General features: G+C 34.9%; 3 protein-coding genes across 5 annotated transcripts; 1 reads left to right on the top strand and 2 right to left on the bottom strand.

The window, feature by feature from the left end:
- Positions 1 to 1555: 1555 nt before the first annotated feature.
- Nd-23 (NADH dehydrogenase (ubiquinone) 23 kDa subunit) lies at positions 1556 to 3416 on the top strand. The gene is made up of 4 exons (XM_076820923.1): positions 1556 to 1783; positions 1975 to 2242; positions 2915 to 3107; positions 3219 to 3416. The coding sequence occupies exons 1-4, from the start codon at positions 1756 to 1758 to the stop codon at positions 3348 to 3350; spliced, it is 621 nt and encodes a 206-aa protein (XP_076677038.1). The 5' UTR covers positions 1556 to 1755; the 3' UTR covers positions 3351 to 3416.
- Positions 3417 to 5028: 1612 nt separating this feature from the next.
- Rsod (Related to Sod) lies at positions 5029 to 11022 on the bottom strand. The gene is made up of 19 exons (XM_076820914.1): positions 10582 to 11022; positions 9941 to 10163; positions 9687 to 9852; positions 9299 to 9521; positions 8929 to 9208; positions 8463 to 8728; positions 8197 to 8380; positions 7831 to 8070; positions 7656 to 7746; positions 7323 to 7573; positions 7046 to 7220; positions 6708 to 6979; positions 6442 to 6553; positions 6269 to 6355; positions 6062 to 6196; positions 5707 to 5981; positions 5473 to 5597; positions 5245 to 5400; positions 5029 to 5168 (listed from the first exon to the last, which is right to left on the bottom strand). Exons 1-19 carry the CDS (start codon positions 10607 to 10609, stop codon positions 5074 to 5076), a joined length of 3384 nt encoding a protein of 1127 aa, XP_076677029.1. The 5' UTR covers positions 10610 to 11022; the 3' UTR covers positions 5029 to 5073.
- A 2846-nt stretch (positions 11023 to 13868) lies between these two features.
- Positions 13869 to 20197, bottom strand: LOC143373406 (pyridoxal phosphate homeostasis protein). 3 transcript variants are annotated; one of them, XM_076820639.1, is made up of 5 exons: positions 20032 to 20184; positions 18613 to 18973; positions 18274 to 18515; positions 18043 to 18195; positions 13869 to 14010 (listed from the first exon to the last, which is right to left on the bottom strand). In XM_076820639.1, exons 1-4 carry the CDS (start codon positions 20149 to 20151, stop codon positions 18121 to 18123), a joined length of 798 nt encoding a protein of 265 aa, XP_076676754.1. In that variant the 5' UTR covers positions 20152 to 20184; the 3' UTR covers positions 13869 to 14010; positions 18043 to 18120. The 3 variants fall into 3 exon arrangements, with proteins under 3 accessions (XP_076676754.1, XP_076676756.1, XP_076676755.1); XM_076820640.1 differs by lacking the exon at positions 13869 to 14010 and adding an exon at positions 17887 to 18041 and having other exon boundaries at positions 18128 to 18195; positions 20032 to 20192; XM_076820641.1 differs by lacking the exon at positions 18043 to 18195 and having other exon boundaries at positions 20032 to 20197.
- Positions 20198 to 20238: the final 41 nt, after the last annotated feature.

The following is a 20238-nucleotide window of genomic DNA, read 5'->3' as shown; positions in this document are numbered from 1 at the left end:
ATTCGCTATTATTTAGGGATCAAAATTAGAAGTATTTGTTTTGTATAAAGCGAGGAACTTAACATGATCACCTCAAAAAATCCCTATTGCCTTTGACAATTAAAAAGAATATCCGAGGTAGAAATTGCCTCATTTGGAAGGGCAAATACTACGATTGATAGACCAATTTTTTTACGAGGTTTGGAAATTATAGATGTTTTTTTAAGCGAGGTTAAATATTTTTTTATGTGCAGTATAGTGACTGACATCGAAATTACTGCAACGACCTATAACAACACGATTTTCATATTACTATATCTACAAAATTTGTATTCGTGGAATGTAACGTTCTAAACAGATATGTATGCCAACGTGCGTTATCACACCTATAGGTAAAAGTGCCCAGTAAATTGCGGTACAGCTGAGTAGGAGATGAATCCTTATGAAGAACCAAATAAAAAAAGTCAAATAGGCTCAATTTTGAGCGTAGGACTACAACTTGTTTACATGAAAATAATTTTTAACAATTTTACAATTAGTTTAAACCACTGCGTGATATAATGAGTTGCCGAGATATAGTGGGTGCGTTAAGCAGACAGAACCGGTGATCAACCGGTGAGTAATCTCACTAGATTTTACTCTGAACTACGGATAGTGATCCTCTACTTAGGTAGTGATCGGAAAATGTGTCCGCGTTTTCTATTGGTCAACGCCATTGCTCTCCTAAACCGGAAATAGAGAGAGCGAGTAAATAAGATCTACCAATTGGATTCCACAACATTGAGCGAAAAGTGGGATGTTTCGAGACAGTGACTGTTTAACGAAGAGACGCAGAATTTTGGAGCGCCTCTTCAAAGGCCTGCGCCTCTTATTTGCAACTTTAAGGCGATGCCTTTGAAGCTGAAATAGCCACTAAACATTTGTTGTCATATAGCATATATTTAGGTTATATTTTCTGTCACTTCGAGGAGCCGACCACATAATAATCACGCGTATCCAGTCTGCGCATTTTCATTAGCCCAATTCAACATTCAATACAATTTTGTATATATAATGTTTGTTGATAATTGCTTTCTGCAGAGGATGTGTAATAAGTGTATTTCATGTTCTGTTTCGGTGCTTTGCTAGTAAAAACTTAACAAATTTCATTTTCTGGGGACATTCCCTCATCTATTTTCCCTTTTCATTTAGAATTCCTTACTGCTAACGTAGAATATTGTAGCATAAGCACATTTCAAGTAATTAAAATGTACAATGAATTTTCTACGTTTACAGTACCAGCCGACTTTCCGTTTAAATTTTTATAAGTATAACGGAACAGCTGAGAATTTCTTTCCTTATTCAGAATAGAATACAGAACTCTCGCGTTCACCGGGTAATCGTCGATCTATCGGTATTACCATTTCTGTGCAGAAAAAAAATGCTGTAATACCGACCTGCCGAATCGGCCAGGTCACGTGACGTGTCTACCCCCTTAACAATTGTACTACTTATACATACTTTCTGAAACATATGCTTACGTCCACTTTCAAATTTCGCTCCTAGTTTGTATATCGATTATATACAATTCCCCAGCTACGTTCACGCGATAGCGTAACAGTATCGGAAAAAAGTTACGTTGTCTGCCGTGCATTTGGTAGTCGTTCTGAGACAGGAATTACGTTTGGTTTGGTTAGAAAGGAAAGATTATTGTTAGTTCATACTCATGCGATTGCGTTTTTGAAGTTGGAAATTGTCTCTTAAAAATTCGAAAGAAACTGTTTCTGCCATTTCAATATGACATCTCTCAAAATTATGCAACCAGGTAAATTTAATATTAACTATTTTTATTCCTTGATAAGTTACTGTTAATTATTTCTATTTAAGAAGTGTCTTTATTAATATACGTTCATTAATATATGTAACCTCTGAAAACTATTAGTATAATTCTACATAAGTGCCAATGATGCTACAAATAAATATTTTGTATAACTATTCTATTTTTATGATTTTGAGGCTTAAAACTATTTCAAACTTTGCCCAAAGTTTTAAATATGCCTTTATGTCGAAATAAATATTACTCCGTTCATGGAGAACAAGATGCAAAAAGTGAAACCTGGAATGACGTAGCAGACAAAGCAATACACAAAGCATTTATGCTAGAAATTGCGCGTGGAATGGGTATTGCATTGTCACACGTTTTTAGAGAACCAGCAACAATAAATTATCCATTTGAAAAAGGTCCTTTGAGTCCACGATTTAGAGGAGAACATGCATTAAGAAGGTATTAATACATTTATTTATTTATTATCCCTGTCTGTTGGCTTTGGATGGCCTCCGCTTACATCTTCACTTACATCCACAGTTACATTTTACCTTTTCTCGTCCCCCTCATATTTGATTATGTCTAGCAGTCATACAAAACCTATAATCTTACATTGACTTACTTTATTTCTGAATAGAACCCTGTAATCCGTTTTCTGTTCCCTCCCCTCCGCAATCTCCTCCAGCCCTTCCCCGCATCTGAAACTTATCAACAGGCTCCTGACCCTATTGTCCTTCCTCCGTTCCAAGTATCGAGGTAACTGCTGTGTCACAATTTCCGTGTATGCTTCGTTGTACCTCAATGCGCTTATTTTTTCCCCCTTTCTCTTATCCTCTTACTGATCCTGCTAACTATCCTCGCTATGCTTGCCTCTGTTTCTTCAAATCTAAAGTGTCTCACAAAAATGTTTTCTTTTTGTCTTTAATATTTCAACTAGCACCTTGAATAAGTAAATGAATATATACAATAAATATCTAAAGGATACCTTTATACCTAAAATTGTAATGTAAGCAAATTATGATTACAGAGTAAAACTTTATTTAATTTGTATACATAATTGCTTCCTGAATATAAATATAAAACATATTTGATATTTTAAGTACTTCAAGTATGACTAATTCGTTCTAATAGATATCCTTCAGGGGAGGAGCGGTGTATTGCATGTAAGCTGTGTGAAGCAATCTGCCCAGCACAAGCTATTACTATCGAGGCAGAAGAGAGAGCTGATGGATCTCGCCGCACAACAAGATATGATATAGATATGTCCAAATGTATTTACTGTGGATTTTGTCAGGAAGCTTGTCCAGTTGATGCAATTGTTGAGGTATTTAAAATGTACACCTAAAAAATAGTTTGGTTTTATATGGAAAGAGGTAGACGTAAATTTAGTTTAAGATAAACTAGAAACAGATATCAATTTTTTAAATCGTTTTAGGGTCCCAACTTCGAATTTTCTACAGAAACACACGAAGAAATGTTATATAATAAGGAAAAACTTTTGAACAATGGAGACAAGTGGGAATCGGAAATTGCCAATAACATTCATGCTGATCACTTATATCGTTAAAAAAAAAATATAAAATGTAGTCTTATATTATGTACACTAAATAAATAATTAAGCGTAATTAATGTATAACAAAAGCAAAAACGACAACAAGTAGGATTACCTTTTAATTCAATATGTTTTTGCAACTCGAGCGTATTACAATGAAGATTATCTACAGCACTCCTGAACGGCTGAATAGCCGTCGGGCAAAATTTTCGAGAGCACTGTTCTGATGCTGCCCTTGTTGTGCGATCTCGTGGGAAATTTTATTGGAACGCCAATTTTTTTTAACTTCTCTTTATTAAGCCATTTTTTCTGGTAAAAAATGTTAGCTTTTCATATTTTTTTAATTGAAATGAAAGTACATGTTTTTGTCCCAAATACAGTGCCCCTTTTTAATAGTGTTCCCTAAAATCCCTAGCGTTTCGTTTCTTTCCGAGAAAGGAAAGTAAGGTTAGATTTAGCAGGTACAGAGGGGGCACAAAAGCGTTACAACCCCGTCCCTTTTAGAGGCTCCACTTTAAAAAATACGAAAACGTTTCAAAAGTGCTCACTTTGCTATTTTTTCATAAAATTAGAATTATGATATAATTAACGATAATTATCAATTTATTCATTTCTGTAAAGTACGTACATATTAATTAATTTAAATATGCTTTGGCTAACTTAAAAGTAAGTTTTCCGTGTCGTCATTGCTACTACTCGTTTTCAATAATTGCAGTGACTGCACTCGTGCAGTTCAATCCGTTGATCGGAATGCGAAGTTTGCACTACACCAAGTTAGTTCTTGATCGCCGAATACGATACAGGGTGGAGTCGTATCATACGACTCATATGCATTGAGCTCTAAACAAACCTGGAGAGTGAACAGAGCAATGGCCGCCGGTCCGAGAAAGAGGGTAGATAACGGGTGAACCTATCTCTGTTTTACAACAGGCTATGGATGAATAGTGCATGTGAATAAAGTTACCCGCGCACAACATACATACATAACATAGTACAGAGTGAGAGGGATAATAGGAAGAAGGATAGATTCACTGCTTATCTTCTATTTCCCGCGGACCGCTGTCGCCTCTACTTCTTCCCACTGCTGTTCACTCTCCAGGTATGTTTAGAGCTCAATGGTCGTATGTAATCCAACATATCTGTTTTTGTTCAGCAGACTCAACTGTTGATTGATTTCGCTAGATTTTACTCGCGTCGACCAGTGAACATGCAACTTCAAGAGTAAAATCTAGTGAGACCACTCAACAGTTGAGTCTGCTGAACGCGCCCAATGTAATCGATGCTAGGGACTCTGCACTGGCATCGTTCTGGTGCTGCACTTGCATGGTGCTGGAGCTGCACAAGTGCAGTGCCACTTGCCAGTGCGTGTCTGCCGAACTTGCTATCAGAGCGGAGCAAGCGAGCTATGCATTTTGGGCAATGAAACAATGAACTCTATATAACATATCGATGGCTTAGTGCACAAATATTGTATGTCCACTTTTTGTGAAATTTGAGTTTTTATATGCAACAAACAGTTCTTGGCTGTTTCTTTATGCTGTACAGAAATGACATTTATATCTATTTCATAAATTTGTCAAAAAATATATTTTTGTTCATTGTATGTCCCTGAATCTTATGTACCATTGCATTTTGAAACCTGTTTTCCTCGAACACACTAAAAGTGGACAAAAAATATTTGTGCACTAAGCCATCGATATGTATCACATATATTTGTAAAATTTATACTTACTGTAAGCTATATTATATAGCTAATACTAAATGAGGTAATAATCAAAACAATTTGTGGTAATAAGATGTGTGGAGATGTGTTTTGAAGTATGAGATTAAAATCTGAAAATTTTAAAAATATGTATTATTTTAAAGATAAACTGCAAGTAATTATTTTCGACAAGAAAATAATTATTACTTTTATCATTTGGATCTTGACTTCCACATTGACGATAACCCAATGTCACCTTCCGTTTTATAGGAACATATCCCGGAATGTATAAACTAGGTGTATCTAGCCGTCCAGTAGAAATGAGTTTGTTGAAATCTAGTTCTAAGTTATTAGCAATTGGACCTGCACGAAAAATATGCTATAAATGTTTAACCTTTCTGTGAATTTAAGTAAATGGCAAATATTCTTAATTACCTTTAAAATGTAATAAAAATTGGATACATGCACCATTATGTAAAATTCTAGTTTTCCGATTGTCTATAGATAACATCCATTCAGGAATACCCATAACTTTTCTTACATCTTCTAAAAATTGTGCCCTACAGCAGAAAGAAGCAAATGTATACTTAATTTTAAAATTATTTTATGAAAGTCATAGTAAGTTTTGCTTGCTGAAGTTCTGGTAAACATAATATTATATATACTTACATTACAAAACGTGGTGGTTTTCTTATATTCGCATACTTTACGATATCAGTGTCTGGTTCAATATTAGCACAAGCAAATCGGTTTCTCCCAAAGTCTTTGTCAAAAATAATAATAGATTTTCCCATTGCGGATATTCTTCCGTCCAAAGGAAAATTTGAATCTGTAAAAATCTGTCTTTCCAGCCCTATATTAATAGGGCCTATTCGGCCTGATACATCTCCTACATAACATCTTAATGGTAGATCAGATCCACATTCTTGTTTATATAAATCATCCTGCAAAATAAAAGTATTTTACTGAATCAAAATATATGCTGAAGAAAATGACGTTAATTCCTAATTCTAATTAATATTACATTTAAAGGATCAGCCAGTTGGGTAAAGTAAGGATTCCACATATATCCCCCAGCTACACATCTAGTATCTTTGACTTGTACAGCTGCATCCACACCAACTGGGTTTACATATATTGCCCAATTGTGGTTTTTAGTCTACAGTAAAACATTCTGTATAATTTAAATTTTATTATTAAATATTTGATGTCACAAATGTAATTTACTTACAACATTACGATTATGTTTACCAGGATGTCGCAGTTTTACTTCAATTAATGTTTCGCTTTGACTACCATCTTGATGCACTAGCTGCGTCTGAAATTATTAATAATTATTAGTTTCGAAAGTAATCAAAAAGGAAATGAATTTTCATATCTAAGAATTTTTCCAATTTGCATTACCATTCTTATGTAACCATATGCAAAACCCTGTGGATGATGAAAAGAGGCAATTGCCCGCAGCTCTGTAGCTTCAGATGGTGCATATCCTCTTTCAATAGTTGAACATGCCCATCTAAAAGACAAGAGTATTATATTTTAAGTAATACTAATAAATATTGCATTTAAGAGCATTATACCTAAATTATTACAATTAATAAAATATGTAAAATAATACTGATGATAATAAATAAATTACACTAATAACTAATAATATAAAACGTAATTGCCTTAAATTTTTCTCTCTTTTGTGAATTACTATGCTTCTACCCAATATACTCTTTAATCCAAATAGGGGAAGCATTGTGTCATTAAAAGTTGATGTAAATCTTTTTTTGTTTTCCAAAGTACCAAATTTTCCACTGATATCACCCATTTCATATTGATCAGTCGTTCCTTCACCAGAGTGTGGTATACCACTTATATTAATATTCCATGGATTCCAATGCCCATATAAAGATGTGCTTTCACAGGGAAATTCTAAATCATGTTCTACTGAAGTCTAAAACATGTAAACTATTGCAACAAATACAAAAAAACTTATGTTACTATGTAGCGTTTTTCTTACCATGTGTACGTGATATCCACTCATTTTTCCACTTAGGCCATCAAGATTGATTTCTATATTTGTAACATCGTATTCAGTTTGCTGCATGAATTCCAGTTTTCCTCTTAATGAAATGATTTCCCCATTACCAAACCAATCTTTTGCTACAGCTTTGCGACGATATTCTCCATTAATTCTAAATGTAAATATGAATATCCGATTTATGTTAATGCTATCAGTATAATTATTTCATAAATATAATTTTTTTACTAAAACGCATATTTTCTATTAAAATTACATAGAGCATGCTAATCGTTCTCCTCTTGCGCGTGGTCCATTGTCATCATATATAACTAGACTTTTTCCTAATATACTATTAGGTCCAGATAAAGATAATACTGTATCCGTAAAGAGTTTTCGAGTTAAAAGAGAGCCATATAGTTTTCTGCCAGCTATATTAATTCTACCATGTCTTGTTAGATCACCTACACGGCATAATGTTATTTCAGTTATTGAACAATGTTCAGAATAATCTGAATTCCATTCTACCTAATAAATTTAAATGTAGAATATCAGAAGCCAAATATTAGTAGTTTACACTTAAGTAGTTTTATTTTATTAATTACTGTACTTTATAAGGGTTGTGGGGTTCCCCAGCACTCAAACATCTACCTGTCCAGTTATAATAATCTGTTCCTGGTGGATTGTCATGAATCATCCATCTAAACATTTATGATAAAGTTTATGATTGTTGTATAGAATTTAAAAAAAAAAATTATTTTGAATAAATGTACTCGACACTATACCTATGATCTGCCGAATTGTTTAAAGCATTACCATCTGCATGAATTAAGTTTTCAATTATAATAGTAGTATCCAATTGAGGGTCGTTCTTTGGTTGGCGGAAAATTATTCGTCCAACAATAGGATATCTGTACACTACTTGCGCAGTTAACATTGGCATTTGTCCAGTATTGTCCGGTAAATAAAGCGTCAAAGTACCACAAATCCATGGAATGGCACTCATATTATCAGTTTCGTTGTACCTATGGAATATGAATAAGGAGTAAATATGGATTACATTAATATAAGGATTATATATATAAGATTACTATTTTTATGACCCTGTTAATGAAAAATGAAACAAAACTTGTTGAACTTATTATTATTACTTGTGAAGAACAAGACTTCGATGAACCACACTATGAATTCCTGAAAGTGGAAGATATGTGTCCCAATAAATTCCACTAAGTTTGGCACTTCCTGCTAGAATATCATTATGATACGACCCTTCCTTGCGACCTTGAAGTTTTCCGGAAAGATCGCCAATAGCATACTGATCTTGTGTTCCCAATCCTGATAAATAAAGTTATTTAAATGTTTTATTCTTTACCTGTACAAAATAAATGAAAAAGTACTAATTCAATCAACTGTTTACCTGCTGGTGGTGTAGTTATAATATCAATATTACTTGGATTATATATTCCGCTCGTTGTTTTACATATATCATCAATTTTACTTAAAATCTGTATTGGTTCTGAAGGTAACTCGTGAATTCTATATGACTTTATTTTAGTAGAGTAGCGCAACCTTGTTTCCAAGTTATTGACAGGTACTAAGGATATATTAACCCATGTTGGATCAAATGGAATCACTTGAGTCAATGTGATCTCTCCTTTTATGCCGTGAGAATTAATTACACTTCTAAATAATCGAAAAGCAAATAAAATTTTAGCAAAAATAAAATCAACTTCAAAATAGCTAAGAAAAGCATAACAAAATAATTTTTCCTATTACTTTCTTAACAATTTTGAAGTCGGTATAATTTTTTAAAAATTTTAATTGTAGTGAGTTTATACAGATTAAGAAAATAAATGACTAAGATAGTTCTTATGAAATCTTACTTGGCAATAATGGGTTTTCGGTGAATAATCTTGGTACATACTAAAAAGGAATCATCATGTGTTGGATGGAATATCACTAAATATAACAAGCGATGAGGACCAAGTAAATCTGCAGGTAGTAGAGATAATTCTGAATCTCTGTATAAGGTTTTATACCTTCTCTGGTAATTCGTAGCCACTTTGATTTTACCTAAACGCATATCAACATCACCAATACCTTTTCCATTGCCACCATTATCAGGATCAAAGACAGTTTGTAGAATGTTGCAACTCGATTTGTCTAAATTATAAATATTAAATAAAGATTAAATTTCCTAACATTAAATTGCTATAGAGTTATAAAGCAAATATATTTTGTAAAGAACTGAACCTTTACTGATATCAAAAATATCAGTTACATAAATTTTCCAATAGTGTTCCGTGTAGTCTACACTTTGCAATTTTTGTTTTTTAACATGATATAAATCAACATATATTATTGTATCACTAGTGTCGTCACCAGCATGACCACCTAGCCATCGAAACCAAATAGTTCCTGCTATAGGCCCATAAAACCGTGCTTCTGCAAATTTTTCTATATTTTTTTCAAGCACCTAAAAAGTTTTATGTAAATTTTATTTAGGTATTAAGAGCTATAAAAAACTAGAAAAATGATTAATATAACGAGAATAATATCATATTTGATAGAATTAACAATGTTTAGTTTTTAGATAGCACTCTCGGAGAAGACGGTTCATTTTGTGTATATCAAAAATTACCGTGATGGATGCACAAATGGTCCTATCCGAATATGTATCCTTAAGCATCAAACCTTTACCCCATAAACCCAATTCTCCTGTTAAACTTATGCCCAAAATTTCTGCAGATCCTGTTTCATTTCCAGGCATATCGAGTGGTCCAACAAGTTCCGTTAAATCAATAATACTATGCAGTTTAAAATAATATCGAAGTAGTTTGAATAATTCTAAATTATTTAAAATTAATCATTATTAAAAACATGGACGCTAGGTACCTTTCTCCAAGGTATTGTTTGTCGCATCTATTGTCTACAATTCTGTAATCAACTGGAAATTGAGTAACCGACCAAAACCATTGTTGATCTGGATATTGAAGTGTAGCTTGAAGTGAAAATCGAATCCTCACAGAGGTTTCGCTGGCTTTTTCAAATCGAATTTCTCCATGAAGTCCGCCAGAAGAAATATATACTGCTAAACGTAATGAATGTCCAACAACAACTGCAAAGGAGTAAATATACACATCCATATATCATTATAAAAAAGAACAGTGTAATCTAAAGTACCATATTGTAGGATTGATATATCTATAATGATATTATAAAACTGAAATACAAAATCGGTATGAATATGTAAAAATATATTTTATGCAACACATTTTGAACAGCTGATTTTACACAATTTTGTTTATATAAAAAATTTCGGAATATAAATAATAGCTATAATAACACCACACTTGGCAATAATATGTGAAAGCATGAGCTAAAATATATTTGTTTATAAATTAACATTCAGATGAATGTTTGCATACATAAAGCGGCAGATAAACTTTTTTTATAAATATTATAATTTTTATAGGTGATTGTCAAATGTTCGTGCAGCACTGAAAAAAATGTTTTCTGTACGCAATTCAACTTACTGGAACTAAGTAAAATAAGCCACCACATCTTTCCGTATTATAGAATAGCACTTAAGACATTTTTCTAATTGCATACCAAATATTTAACTGGTATTCTAACCCGTGCAATGTAAGGCAGCTACTTCTACAATGAAACCCAGTCAAGGTAACGCTACTTCATACTTTCGTATTTCTTCGGCGGCATAGTGAAAGTCCCGTGAATGACCGATCGCCGCACAGTGGGTTGAAACATCAAGAAATGCAACAAACCATCGAAACTTTAATAGCTTTCATAAAAAAAGTATTGCAAATGATAGGTTTTACAAAATAAAGTAATATTTTGTCGTATTTTTGCATAGTTCTTTTGCAATTCTCATTTTCTGAGAGTGAAAACATACACCTATTTTACTTTAAATTTTTCCGTACAATTTTTACAACTTTCATTTTTATGAAACTTTCTCTTAAATATATGCATATATTTAAGGGGGTAGACACGTCACGTGACAGAAAATATAACCTAAATATATGCTATATGAGAACAAATGTTTAGTGGCTATTTCAGCTTCAAAGGCATCGCCTTAAAGTTGCAAATAAGAGGCGCAGGCCTTTCAAGAGGCGTTCGAAAATTCTGCGTCTCTTCGTTAAACAGTCACTGTCTCGAAACATCTGCGCCACTTCTCGCTCTTTAATTTGCTCTCCGGAGACGTTACTTAGTGCTACCTCTTTCGACATCATGTTCTCCTAGTACATAGCCCAATTTTGTGCATTCTGAAAATTTTTGCCAGATTTTGGCTCAGGTATCAGGAGAACATGAAGCGAAAAGAGGTATTCTGAATTTCAGCTTCGAAGGCATCCTCGATTCTCTCTCCGAAGACGTTACTTAGTGCCACCTCTTTCGACATCATGTTATCCTGTTACGAAGCCCAATTTTGTGCATTCTGAAAATTTTCCTCAGATTTTGGCCAATATATCAGGAGAACATGAAGCGAAAAGAGGTATTCTGAATTTCAGCATCGAAAGCATCCTCGATTCTCTCTCCGAAGACGTTACTTAGTGCCACCTCTTTCGACATCATGTTATCCTGTTACGAAGCCCAATTTTGTGCATTCTGAAAATTTTTGCCAGATTTTGGCCCAGGTATCAGGAGAACATGAAGCGAAGAGAGGTATTCTGAATTTCAGCTTCGAAGGCATCCTCGATTCTCTCTCCGAAGACGTTACTTAGTGCCACCTCTTTTGACATCATGTTATCCTGTTACGAAGCCCAATTTTGTGCATTCTGAAAATTTTTGCCAGATTTTGGCCCAGGTATCAGGAGAACATGAAGCGAAGAGAGGTATTCTGAATTTCAGCTTCGAAGGCATCCTCGATTCTCTCTCCGAAGACGTTACTTAGTGCCACCTCTTTCGACATCATGTTCTCCTGTTACGAAGCCCAATTTTGTGCATTCTGAAAATTTTTGCCAGATTTTGGCCCAGGTATCAGGAGAACATGAAGCGAAGAGAGGTATTCTGAATTTCAGCTTCGAAGGCATCCTCGATTCTCTCTCCGAAGACGTTACTTAGTGCCACCTCTTTCGACATCATGTTATCCTGTTACGAAGCCCAATTTTGTGCATTCTGAAAATTTTTGCCAGATTTTGGCCCAGGTATCAGGAGAACATGAAGCGAAAAGAGGTATTCTGAATTTCAGCTTCGAAGGCATCCTCGATTCTCTCTCCGAAGACGTTACTTAGTGCCACCTCTTTCGACATCATGTTATCCTGTTACGAAGCCCAATTTTGTGCATTCTGAAAATTTTCCTCAGATTTTGGCCAATATATCAGGAGAACATGAAGCGAAAAGAGGTATTCTGAATTTCAGCATCGAAAGCATCCTCGATTCTCTCTCCGAAGACGTTACTTAGTGCCACCTCTTTTGACATCATGTTATCCTGTTACGAAGCCCAATTTTGTGCATTCTGAAAATTTTTGCCAGATTTTGGCCCAGGTATCAGGAGAACATGAAGCGAAAAGAGGTATTCTGAATTTCAGCTTCGAAGGCATCCTCGATTCTCTCTCCGAAGACGTTACTTAGTGCCACCTCTTTCGACATCATGTTATCCTGTTACGAAGCCCAATTTTGTGCATTCTGAAAATTTTCCTCAGATTTTGGCCAATATATCAGGAGAACATGAAGCGAAAAGAGGTATTCTGAATTTCAGCATCGAAAGCATCCTCGATTCTCTCTCCGAAGACGTTACTTAGTGCCACCTCTTTTGACATCATGTTATCCTGTTACGAAGCCCAATTTTGTGCATTCTGAAAATTTTCCTCAGATTTTGGCCAATATATCAGGAGAACATGAAGCGAAAAGAGGTATTCTGAATTTCAGCATCGAAAGCATCCTCGATTCTCTCTCCGAAGACGTTACTTAGTGCCACCTCTTTCGACATCATGTTATCCTGTTACGAAGCCCAATTTTGTGCATTCTGAAAATTTTTGCCAGATTTTGGCCCAGGTATCAGGAGAACATGAAGCGAAGAGAGGTATTCTGAATTTCAGCTTCGAAGGCATCCTCGATTCTCTCTCCGAAGACGTTACTTAGTGCCACCTCTTTCGACATCATGTTATCCTGTTACGAAGCCCAATTTTGTGCATTCTGAAAATTTTTGCCAGATTTTGGCCCAGGTATCAGGAGAACATGAAGCGAAGAGAGGTATTCTGAATTTCAGCTTCGAAGGCATCCTCGATTCTCTCTCCAAAGACGTTACTTAGTGCCACCTCTTTCGACATCATGTTCTCCTGTTACGAAGCCCAATTTTGTGCATTCTGAAAATTTTTGCCAGATTTTGGCCCAGGTATCAGGAGAACATGAAGCGAAAAGAGGTATTCTGAATTTCAGCTTCGAAGGCATCCTCGATTCTCTCTCCGAAGACGTTACTTAGTGCCACCTCTTTCGACATCATGTTATCCTGTTACGAAGCCCAATTTTGTGCATTCTAAAAATTTTTGCCAGATTTTGGCCCATGTATCAGGAGAACATGAAGCGAAGAGAGGTCTTCTGAATTTCAGCTTCGAAGGCATCGCCTTAAAGTAGCAAACAAGAGCTACGCCTTTCATGGGCCTTTAAACAGTTCGCGGTTAATGTGATGCTTTTGAAAGACTCGAAGCTTGTAATTTCTGAATAGTATTCCATGGGCACTAGTTGCAAAATTTTCTTCAATATCGACTTATTAACAAAGGAAATCTATGGTATTCTTAAGGAAATACCATAGATATTTGAAATTTGGATAGGAATATGTAAAAGGTATTTCTGAATAATAATACAGTTTGTTTCAAGTTTCTTTCAATATATTTGCATAAAAGGCCTTTACAGTGTTACAATAAAGTATAAGGTATATAAAGTCACTATTTTCTTGTGATGACTATCAAGGTTTCCATCATTCCGTCGAAATATTCCGAAGTTAAAACCTGTAAGAAGAAAAATATTTTTAGTAATTTGACTTGTCTATTATGGAAAATGGGAGAAACGTTACAACATTTTGTCACGTATGAAAATATATTAGTAAATGGAATAATTTTATTATGCAACATGTTGATTGAAATTAGTCGTTTTAGATTTTATATGTTTCTGGTAAGATTTAATATTAATTCCTACCACTCGTAGCACTGTAATCTTATTTTAGAATCAGTCGGTAACGTTGGGGCGACACGAGCAGCGGCCAATTCAGCAACTACCTACTCTGAAATCTGTTGAAATGCTGTGCGGGTGCGTGCTTGTACACGTGTGACATGTTTAGAGTTTAGAGTGTGCCGATGCGATGTAACTAATCTCACATACTGTAACTAGAACGATTATTAATCGTGTATATTTCTGCTTTACAGGTAAGGAATTTTTACATAAAAGACGTTAAACCGGCTGCATTTTCGACTGTGTTCATTGATATGAAATTTGCACAAGATACTGCTTCAGCCGAATTACCCAGTTACACTTGTAACATTTCATTGTATTGCATTTCACTTATTTGAATAAATTGGAGCTAAGTGGTAAAAGAGTTTTTTTATTTAACGAGCACTACTTACTCCTTCCTATTCCAAATCACATATAAAAGACATGCTAAAAAGAACACCTAAAAAGATCCTTCCACGCAGAGTGGTTTTAAAAATCTTCGCATTAAAGCACTACTTTAAATATGCCATTCACTACTCTCAAACTCTATCGACTTTCGTTCAAGGCATCCTCGATTCTCTCTCCGAAGACGTTACTTAGTGCCACCTCTTTCGACATCATGTTATCCTGTTACGAAGCCCAATTTTGTGCATTCTGAAAATTTTTGCCAGATTTTGGCCCAGGTATCAGGAGAACATGAAGCGAAGAGAGGTATTCTGAATTTCAGCTTCGAAGGCATCCTCGATTCTCTCTCCGAAGACGTTACTTAGTGCCACCTCTTTCGACATCATGTTATCCTGTTACGAAGCCCAATTTTGTGCATTCTGAAAATTTTCCTCAGATTTTGGCCAATATATCAGGAGAACATGAAGCGAAGAGAGGTATTCTGAATTTCAGCTTCGAAGGCATCCTCGATTCTCTCTCCGAAGACGTTACTTAGTGCCACCTCTTTCGACATCATGTTATCCTGTTACGAAGCCCAATTTTGTGCATTCTGAAAATTTTTGCCAGATTTTGGCCCAGGTATCAGGAGAACATGAAGCGAAGAGAGGTATTCTGAATTTCAGCTTCGAAGGCATCCTCGATTCTCTCTCCGAAGACGTTACTTAGTGCCACCTCTTTCGACATCATGTTATCCTGTTACGAAGCCCAATTTTGTGCATTCTGAAAATTTTCCTCAGATTTTGGCCAATATATCAGGAGAACATGAAGCGAAGAGAGGTATTCTGAATTTCAGCTTCGAAGGCATCCTCGATTCTCTCTCCGAAGACGTTACTTAGTGCCACCTCTTTCGACATCATGTTCTCCTGTTACGAAGCCCAATTTTGTGCATGCTGAAAATTTTTGCCAGATTTTGGCCCAGGTATCAGGAGAACATGAAGCGAAAAGAGGTATTCTGAATTTCAGCTTCGAAGGCATCCTCGATTCTCTCTCCGAAGACGTTACTTAGTGCCACCTCTTTCGACATCATGTTCTCCTGTTACGAAGCCCAATTTTGTGCATTCTGAAAATTTTTGCCAGATTTTGGCCCAGGTATCAGGAGAACATGAAGCGAAGAGAGGTATTCTGAATTTCAGCTTCGAAGGCATCCTCGATTCTCTCTCCAAAGACGTTACTTAGTGCCACCTCTTTCGACATCATGTTCTCCTGTTACGAAGCCCAATTTTGTGCATTCTAAAAATTTTTGCCAGATTTTGGCCCAGGTATCAGGAGAACATGAAGCGAAGAGAGGTATTCGGAATTTCAGCTTCGAAGGCATCCTCGATTCTCTCTCCGAAGACGTTACTTAGTGCCACCTCTTTCGACATCATGTTATCCTGTTACGAAGCCCAATTTTGTGCATTCTGAAAATTTTCCTCAGATTTTGGCCAATATATCAGGAGAACATGAAGCGAAGAGAGGTATTCTGAATTTCAGCTTCGAAGGCATCCTCGATTCTCTCTCCGAAGACGTTACTTAGTGCCACCTCTTTCGACATCATGTTCTCCTGTTACGAAGCCCAATTTTGTGCATGCTGAAAATTTTTGCCAGATTTTGGCCCAGGTATCAGGAGAACATGAAGCGAAAAGAGGTATTCTGAATTTCAGCTTCGAAGGCATCCTCGATTCTCTCTCCGAAGACGTTACTTAGTGCCACCTCTTTCGACATCATGTTCTCCTAGTACATAGCCCAATTTTGTGCATTCTGAAAATTTTTGACAGATTTTGGCCAATATATCAGGAGAACATGAAGTGGAAAGAGGTATACTAAAGGGTATAGCCGGTTAAGATGGTCAAATTGCCCTTGAACCGAATTCGACTCACGATGAATCATTCGAAAGCATATTAAAAAAGAAACATTTGTGGCAATTTTCAACTTCGTATCTCCACCCGGTGGGTAGTAAAGGGCAAAAATAGGAAATCAGGTTTTTGCCGAATTTCTTCTATACTAGGGGATGAAAAATTTTGAAAAAAATCAGAGGCATTTCTGTTATCAGGGCACATATTAGAGAATTGTTTCAGATTTTTAAATTGAAAAACCTAGCTGTGAAAAATAAAAAACGCCAAAAAATGCTGAAAAATGCCGATTGTGTATCGAAGCAGGCTTGGCACTATAATTATATTTTTACTGTAAGTACGCATGATTGTTACTATTGTCCTGAATTTTTTTCAGATTTTTAAATTGAAAAACCTAGCTGTGAAAAATAAAAAACGCCAAAAAATGCTGAAAAATGCCGCTTGTGTATCGAAGCAGGCTTGGCACTATAATTATATTTTTACTGTAAGTACGCATGATTGTTACTATTGTCCTGAATTTTTTTCAGATTTTTAAATTGAAAAACCAAGCTGTGAAAAATAAAAAACGCCAAAAAATGCTGAAAAATGCCGATTATGTATCGAAGCAAGCTTGGCACTATAATTATATTTTTACTGTAAGTACGTATGATTGTTACTATTGTCCTGAATTTTTTTCAGATTTTTAAATTGAAAAACCAAGCTGTGAAAAATAAAAAACGCCAAAAAATGCTGAAAAATGCCGATTATGTATCGAAGCAAGCTTGGCACTATAATTATATTTTTACTGTAAGTACGTATGATTGTTACTGTTGTCCTGATTTTTTTTCAGATTTTTAAATTGAAAAACCTAGCTGTGAAAAATAAAAAACGCCAAAAAATGCTGAAAAATGCCGATTGTGTATCGAAGCAGGCTTGGCACTATAATTATATTTTTACTGTAAGTACGTATGATTGTTACTGTTGTCCTGATTTTTTTTCAGATTTTTAAATTGAAAAACCTAGCTGTGAAAAATAAAAAACGCCAAAAAATGCTGAAAAATGCCGATTGTGTATCGAAGCAGGCTTGGCACTATAATTATATTTTTACTGTAAGTACGTATGATTGTTACTATTGTCCTGAATTTTTTTCAGATTTTTAAATTGAAAAACCAAGCTGTGAAAAATAAAAAACGCCAAAAAATGCTGAAAAATGCCGATTGTGTATCGAAGCAAGCTTGGCACTATAATTATATTTTTACTGTAAGTACGTATGATTGTTATTGTTGTCCTGATTTTCTTTCAGATTTTTAAATTGAAAAACCAAGCTGTGAAAAATAAAAAACGCTGAACAAATGCCGATTGTGTATCGAAGCAGGCTTGGCACTATAATTCTACAATTCTGAAATTCTACACAAAAAAATAAATTTTAGATTAATTCATCTTTATTAAAATCTCTTTCTATTTGGAATGTATGTACAATGTTCTATCAAAACATTAAATAGTTTAATATGTACAAGTACAAGATAAATTTATTATAATATTATAGTGGCAGAAAGTACGTATATCAAATTCACGTACTTTTTTTCGTTCGTCTGCGCGCGCGCGTATACTTGGCACACTTTTTTTTTAAAAAAGGTAATTTTGCGGAGATCAAATTCACGTAACTATCTTTTTTGGTCTTTCTCCAAAAATTGCACTGCCCACTCTGATGTTTGTGCTGCCTAACTCCACCTACATAAAGTTTATTGCATTTCTGTGTCATATTTTGTATGTCTGAATATATTTTAATATAGTTTTAATAATAATTACCGCATGCTCATAATCGTTTGACATTCCCATGGATAGTTCTATAGTTGTCAAATCAATTTGTAATTCTTTGGAAACATTTTCTCTACATTTCTTTAAACACAAAAAATCAGGATTTTGTTCTTTGGTCACATCATATCCGGACATGCCTATTGTCATAAGTCCCATAAATTCCAAGTTTTTACAATTATCAATAATATGTTTTACAAGGGAAGAAACTTGTGTAACTTCACAACCATTCTTTTCTGAAAATATATTATTTTTTTTTAAGAATTTCTTAATGCAATGTCTTTAAAAATTATGAAAACTAAGTTATCATTGTGCTAATATGTTATTTAGTACCTTTCTCTTCACTAGTATTGACTTGTACCATTACTTTTAATTTTAAATCATCACATTTTCTAAATTTAGGCCAGGATGTATTCAATGCAGATGAGAGTTTTTCATTGTCTACTGTTTCTATAACATATAAGTTTGGCACACTTAATATCTTGTTCACCTTATTTCGTTGTAAGTGACCAATAAAGTGCCATTGTATCTCTTCACATTTCTCCAAAATGCTTGGATGGTTTCCCTTTTCTATTAGCTCATTTACATAATTCTCACCAAACTGTCTTTGGCCTGCTTCATATGCATCTATAACTGATGCAGAAGGTTGTAATTTACTTACAGCAACTAGACGTGGTTCAAAATATTTATATTCCTGTAAAAAAAGGTTAATAATGCTCCCATTACTGTTTTGAATATGTTGTGATGTTTTTATAAATATAACATGCAAATATATGTTAGCATCAAAGTGGTTTGAATGGAATTGAGGGCAGATAGCTTCATGCTGTTCTACCATTGAGGGTTTTATAACTGGGACTTCGGCTGTGTGGCTTAGAAGAGCGGTGCATGAGACTAAACAGTTGTGGCAGCAGACGATGACTGATGACAACATTGGGTCTCTCAGTTATCGGATGGTATAGGATTGATGGTTTGAATGAAGGGAGAGTGTTTAGAGATGGCAAGTAGCCTGACACTCTATTGCTAAAGACTAAGGACTCTGTTACTCTGACTCTGATACTTTAGAGAAAGGTTTAGTGCAGGTATTACTTATATTTGTTTTTTATTTAATATGGTTATTGAGGGTTTCTTAATTATACAAAAATGATTGAAAAAATACATGCCGTATGTATTGAAGTGTCTTCCTATGGATTGGCAGTGAATGTGTAAAGAATCAGGCCAAGGACTGGGAAGGCAAAGCTGCCTTCTGGTAAAAGGACTGTGATGAACCATATAGCACTTATCACAGAAGCTTGGAATTGAGCATTCTTTCAGAACAGTTCCGACATATATTATGTATAATCACATATCCATTGAACTATAATAGAATATCTACAATGCGAACATAGTACGTAAAACCCTAGACGGGCCTGACCGAGAGATATAGTTGCAATGGGTGGGTGACTATTCTTTATTATACTACTATTCTGTGGTAAATATATTATATCCTGTAATAAAGTTGGGTATAGACAGATATAGACACATGTGTAAGAGTGAAACAGAATCACCCTTAATGTAACTACCTTTTTTCAACAGGGCAGCCTGGCTTCTACTACTCACAGTTCACATTCCAGATATTCTATAGTTCAATGCTCTAATATCGTTATATAAGACTTAAAATATATGGTTATATCAGACTTGCATATGTGATAATACATAATAAGAGTTTAGAAATGAATCATTATCATGTTAAGTTAGAAAGTATTAATAACATACCAACGATCTTCTAGCCGAAGCAGTAAGAATTTTATCGCGCACTACTTTTAAATTCATTGCGATTTCTGTCATCCTGACTGTGTTATTTATATACTTGTCAATATTATTTACTGATCTCATGCGTTCCCTCTCCCTACGATCGGAGTCCGAACTCCGGTAGGGTATTTTCCGTGAACACTGGACGGAGGAATAGTTGCGACTTTAGGC

The sequence above is a fragment of the Andrena cerasifolii genome, chromosome 9 (genome assembly GCF_050908995.1).
Source record: "Andrena cerasifolii isolate SP2316 chromosome 9, iyAndCera1_principal, whole genome shotgun sequence".
Taxonomy (NCBI): domain Eukaryota; kingdom Metazoa; phylum Arthropoda; class Insecta; order Hymenoptera; family Andrenidae; genus Andrena; species Andrena cerasifolii.
Note: the sequence above shows the minus strand (reverse complement) of the source record. Positions and strands in the feature narration are given on the sequence as shown.

Bases quoted from the DNA above. Each gene is read 5' to 3' on its own strand.
- Nd-23 (XM_076820923.1), top strand. From the start codon at position 1,756: ATGACATCTCTCAAAATTATGCAACCAG. The intron at 1,784-1,974 runs GTAAATTTAATA...TATGATTTTGAG, and splicing joins TCTCAAAATTATGCAACCAG to GCTTAAAACTATTTCAAACT. The intron at 2,243-2,914 runs GTATTAATACAT...TCGTTCTAATAG, and splicing joins GGAGAACATGCATTAAGAAG to ATATCCTTCAGGGGAGGAGC.
- Rsod (XM_076820914.1), bottom strand. From the start codon at position 10,609: ATGTGGTGGCTTATTTTACTTAGTTCCA. The intron at 8,381-8,462 runs GTAAACAGTTGA...TTTATTTATCAG, and splicing joins TATAACTACACCACCAGCAG to GATTGGGAACACAAGATCAG. The intron at 7,221-7,322 runs GTAATTTTAATA...ATTTACATTTAG, and splicing joins GAACGATTAGCATGCTCTAT to AATTAATGGAGAATATCGTC.
- LOC143373406 (XM_076820640.1), bottom strand. From the start codon at position 20,151: ATGAGATCAGTAAATAATATTGACAAGTATATAAATAACACAGTCAGG. The intron at 18,974-20,031 runs GTATGTTATTAA...CTTTTTTTACAG, and splicing joins CTTCGGCTAGAAGATCGTTG to GAATATAAATATTTTGAACC. The intron at 18,516-18,612 runs GTACTAAATAAC...ATATATTTTCAG, and splicing joins CAATACTAGTGAAGAGAAAG to AAAAGAATGGTTGTGAAGTT.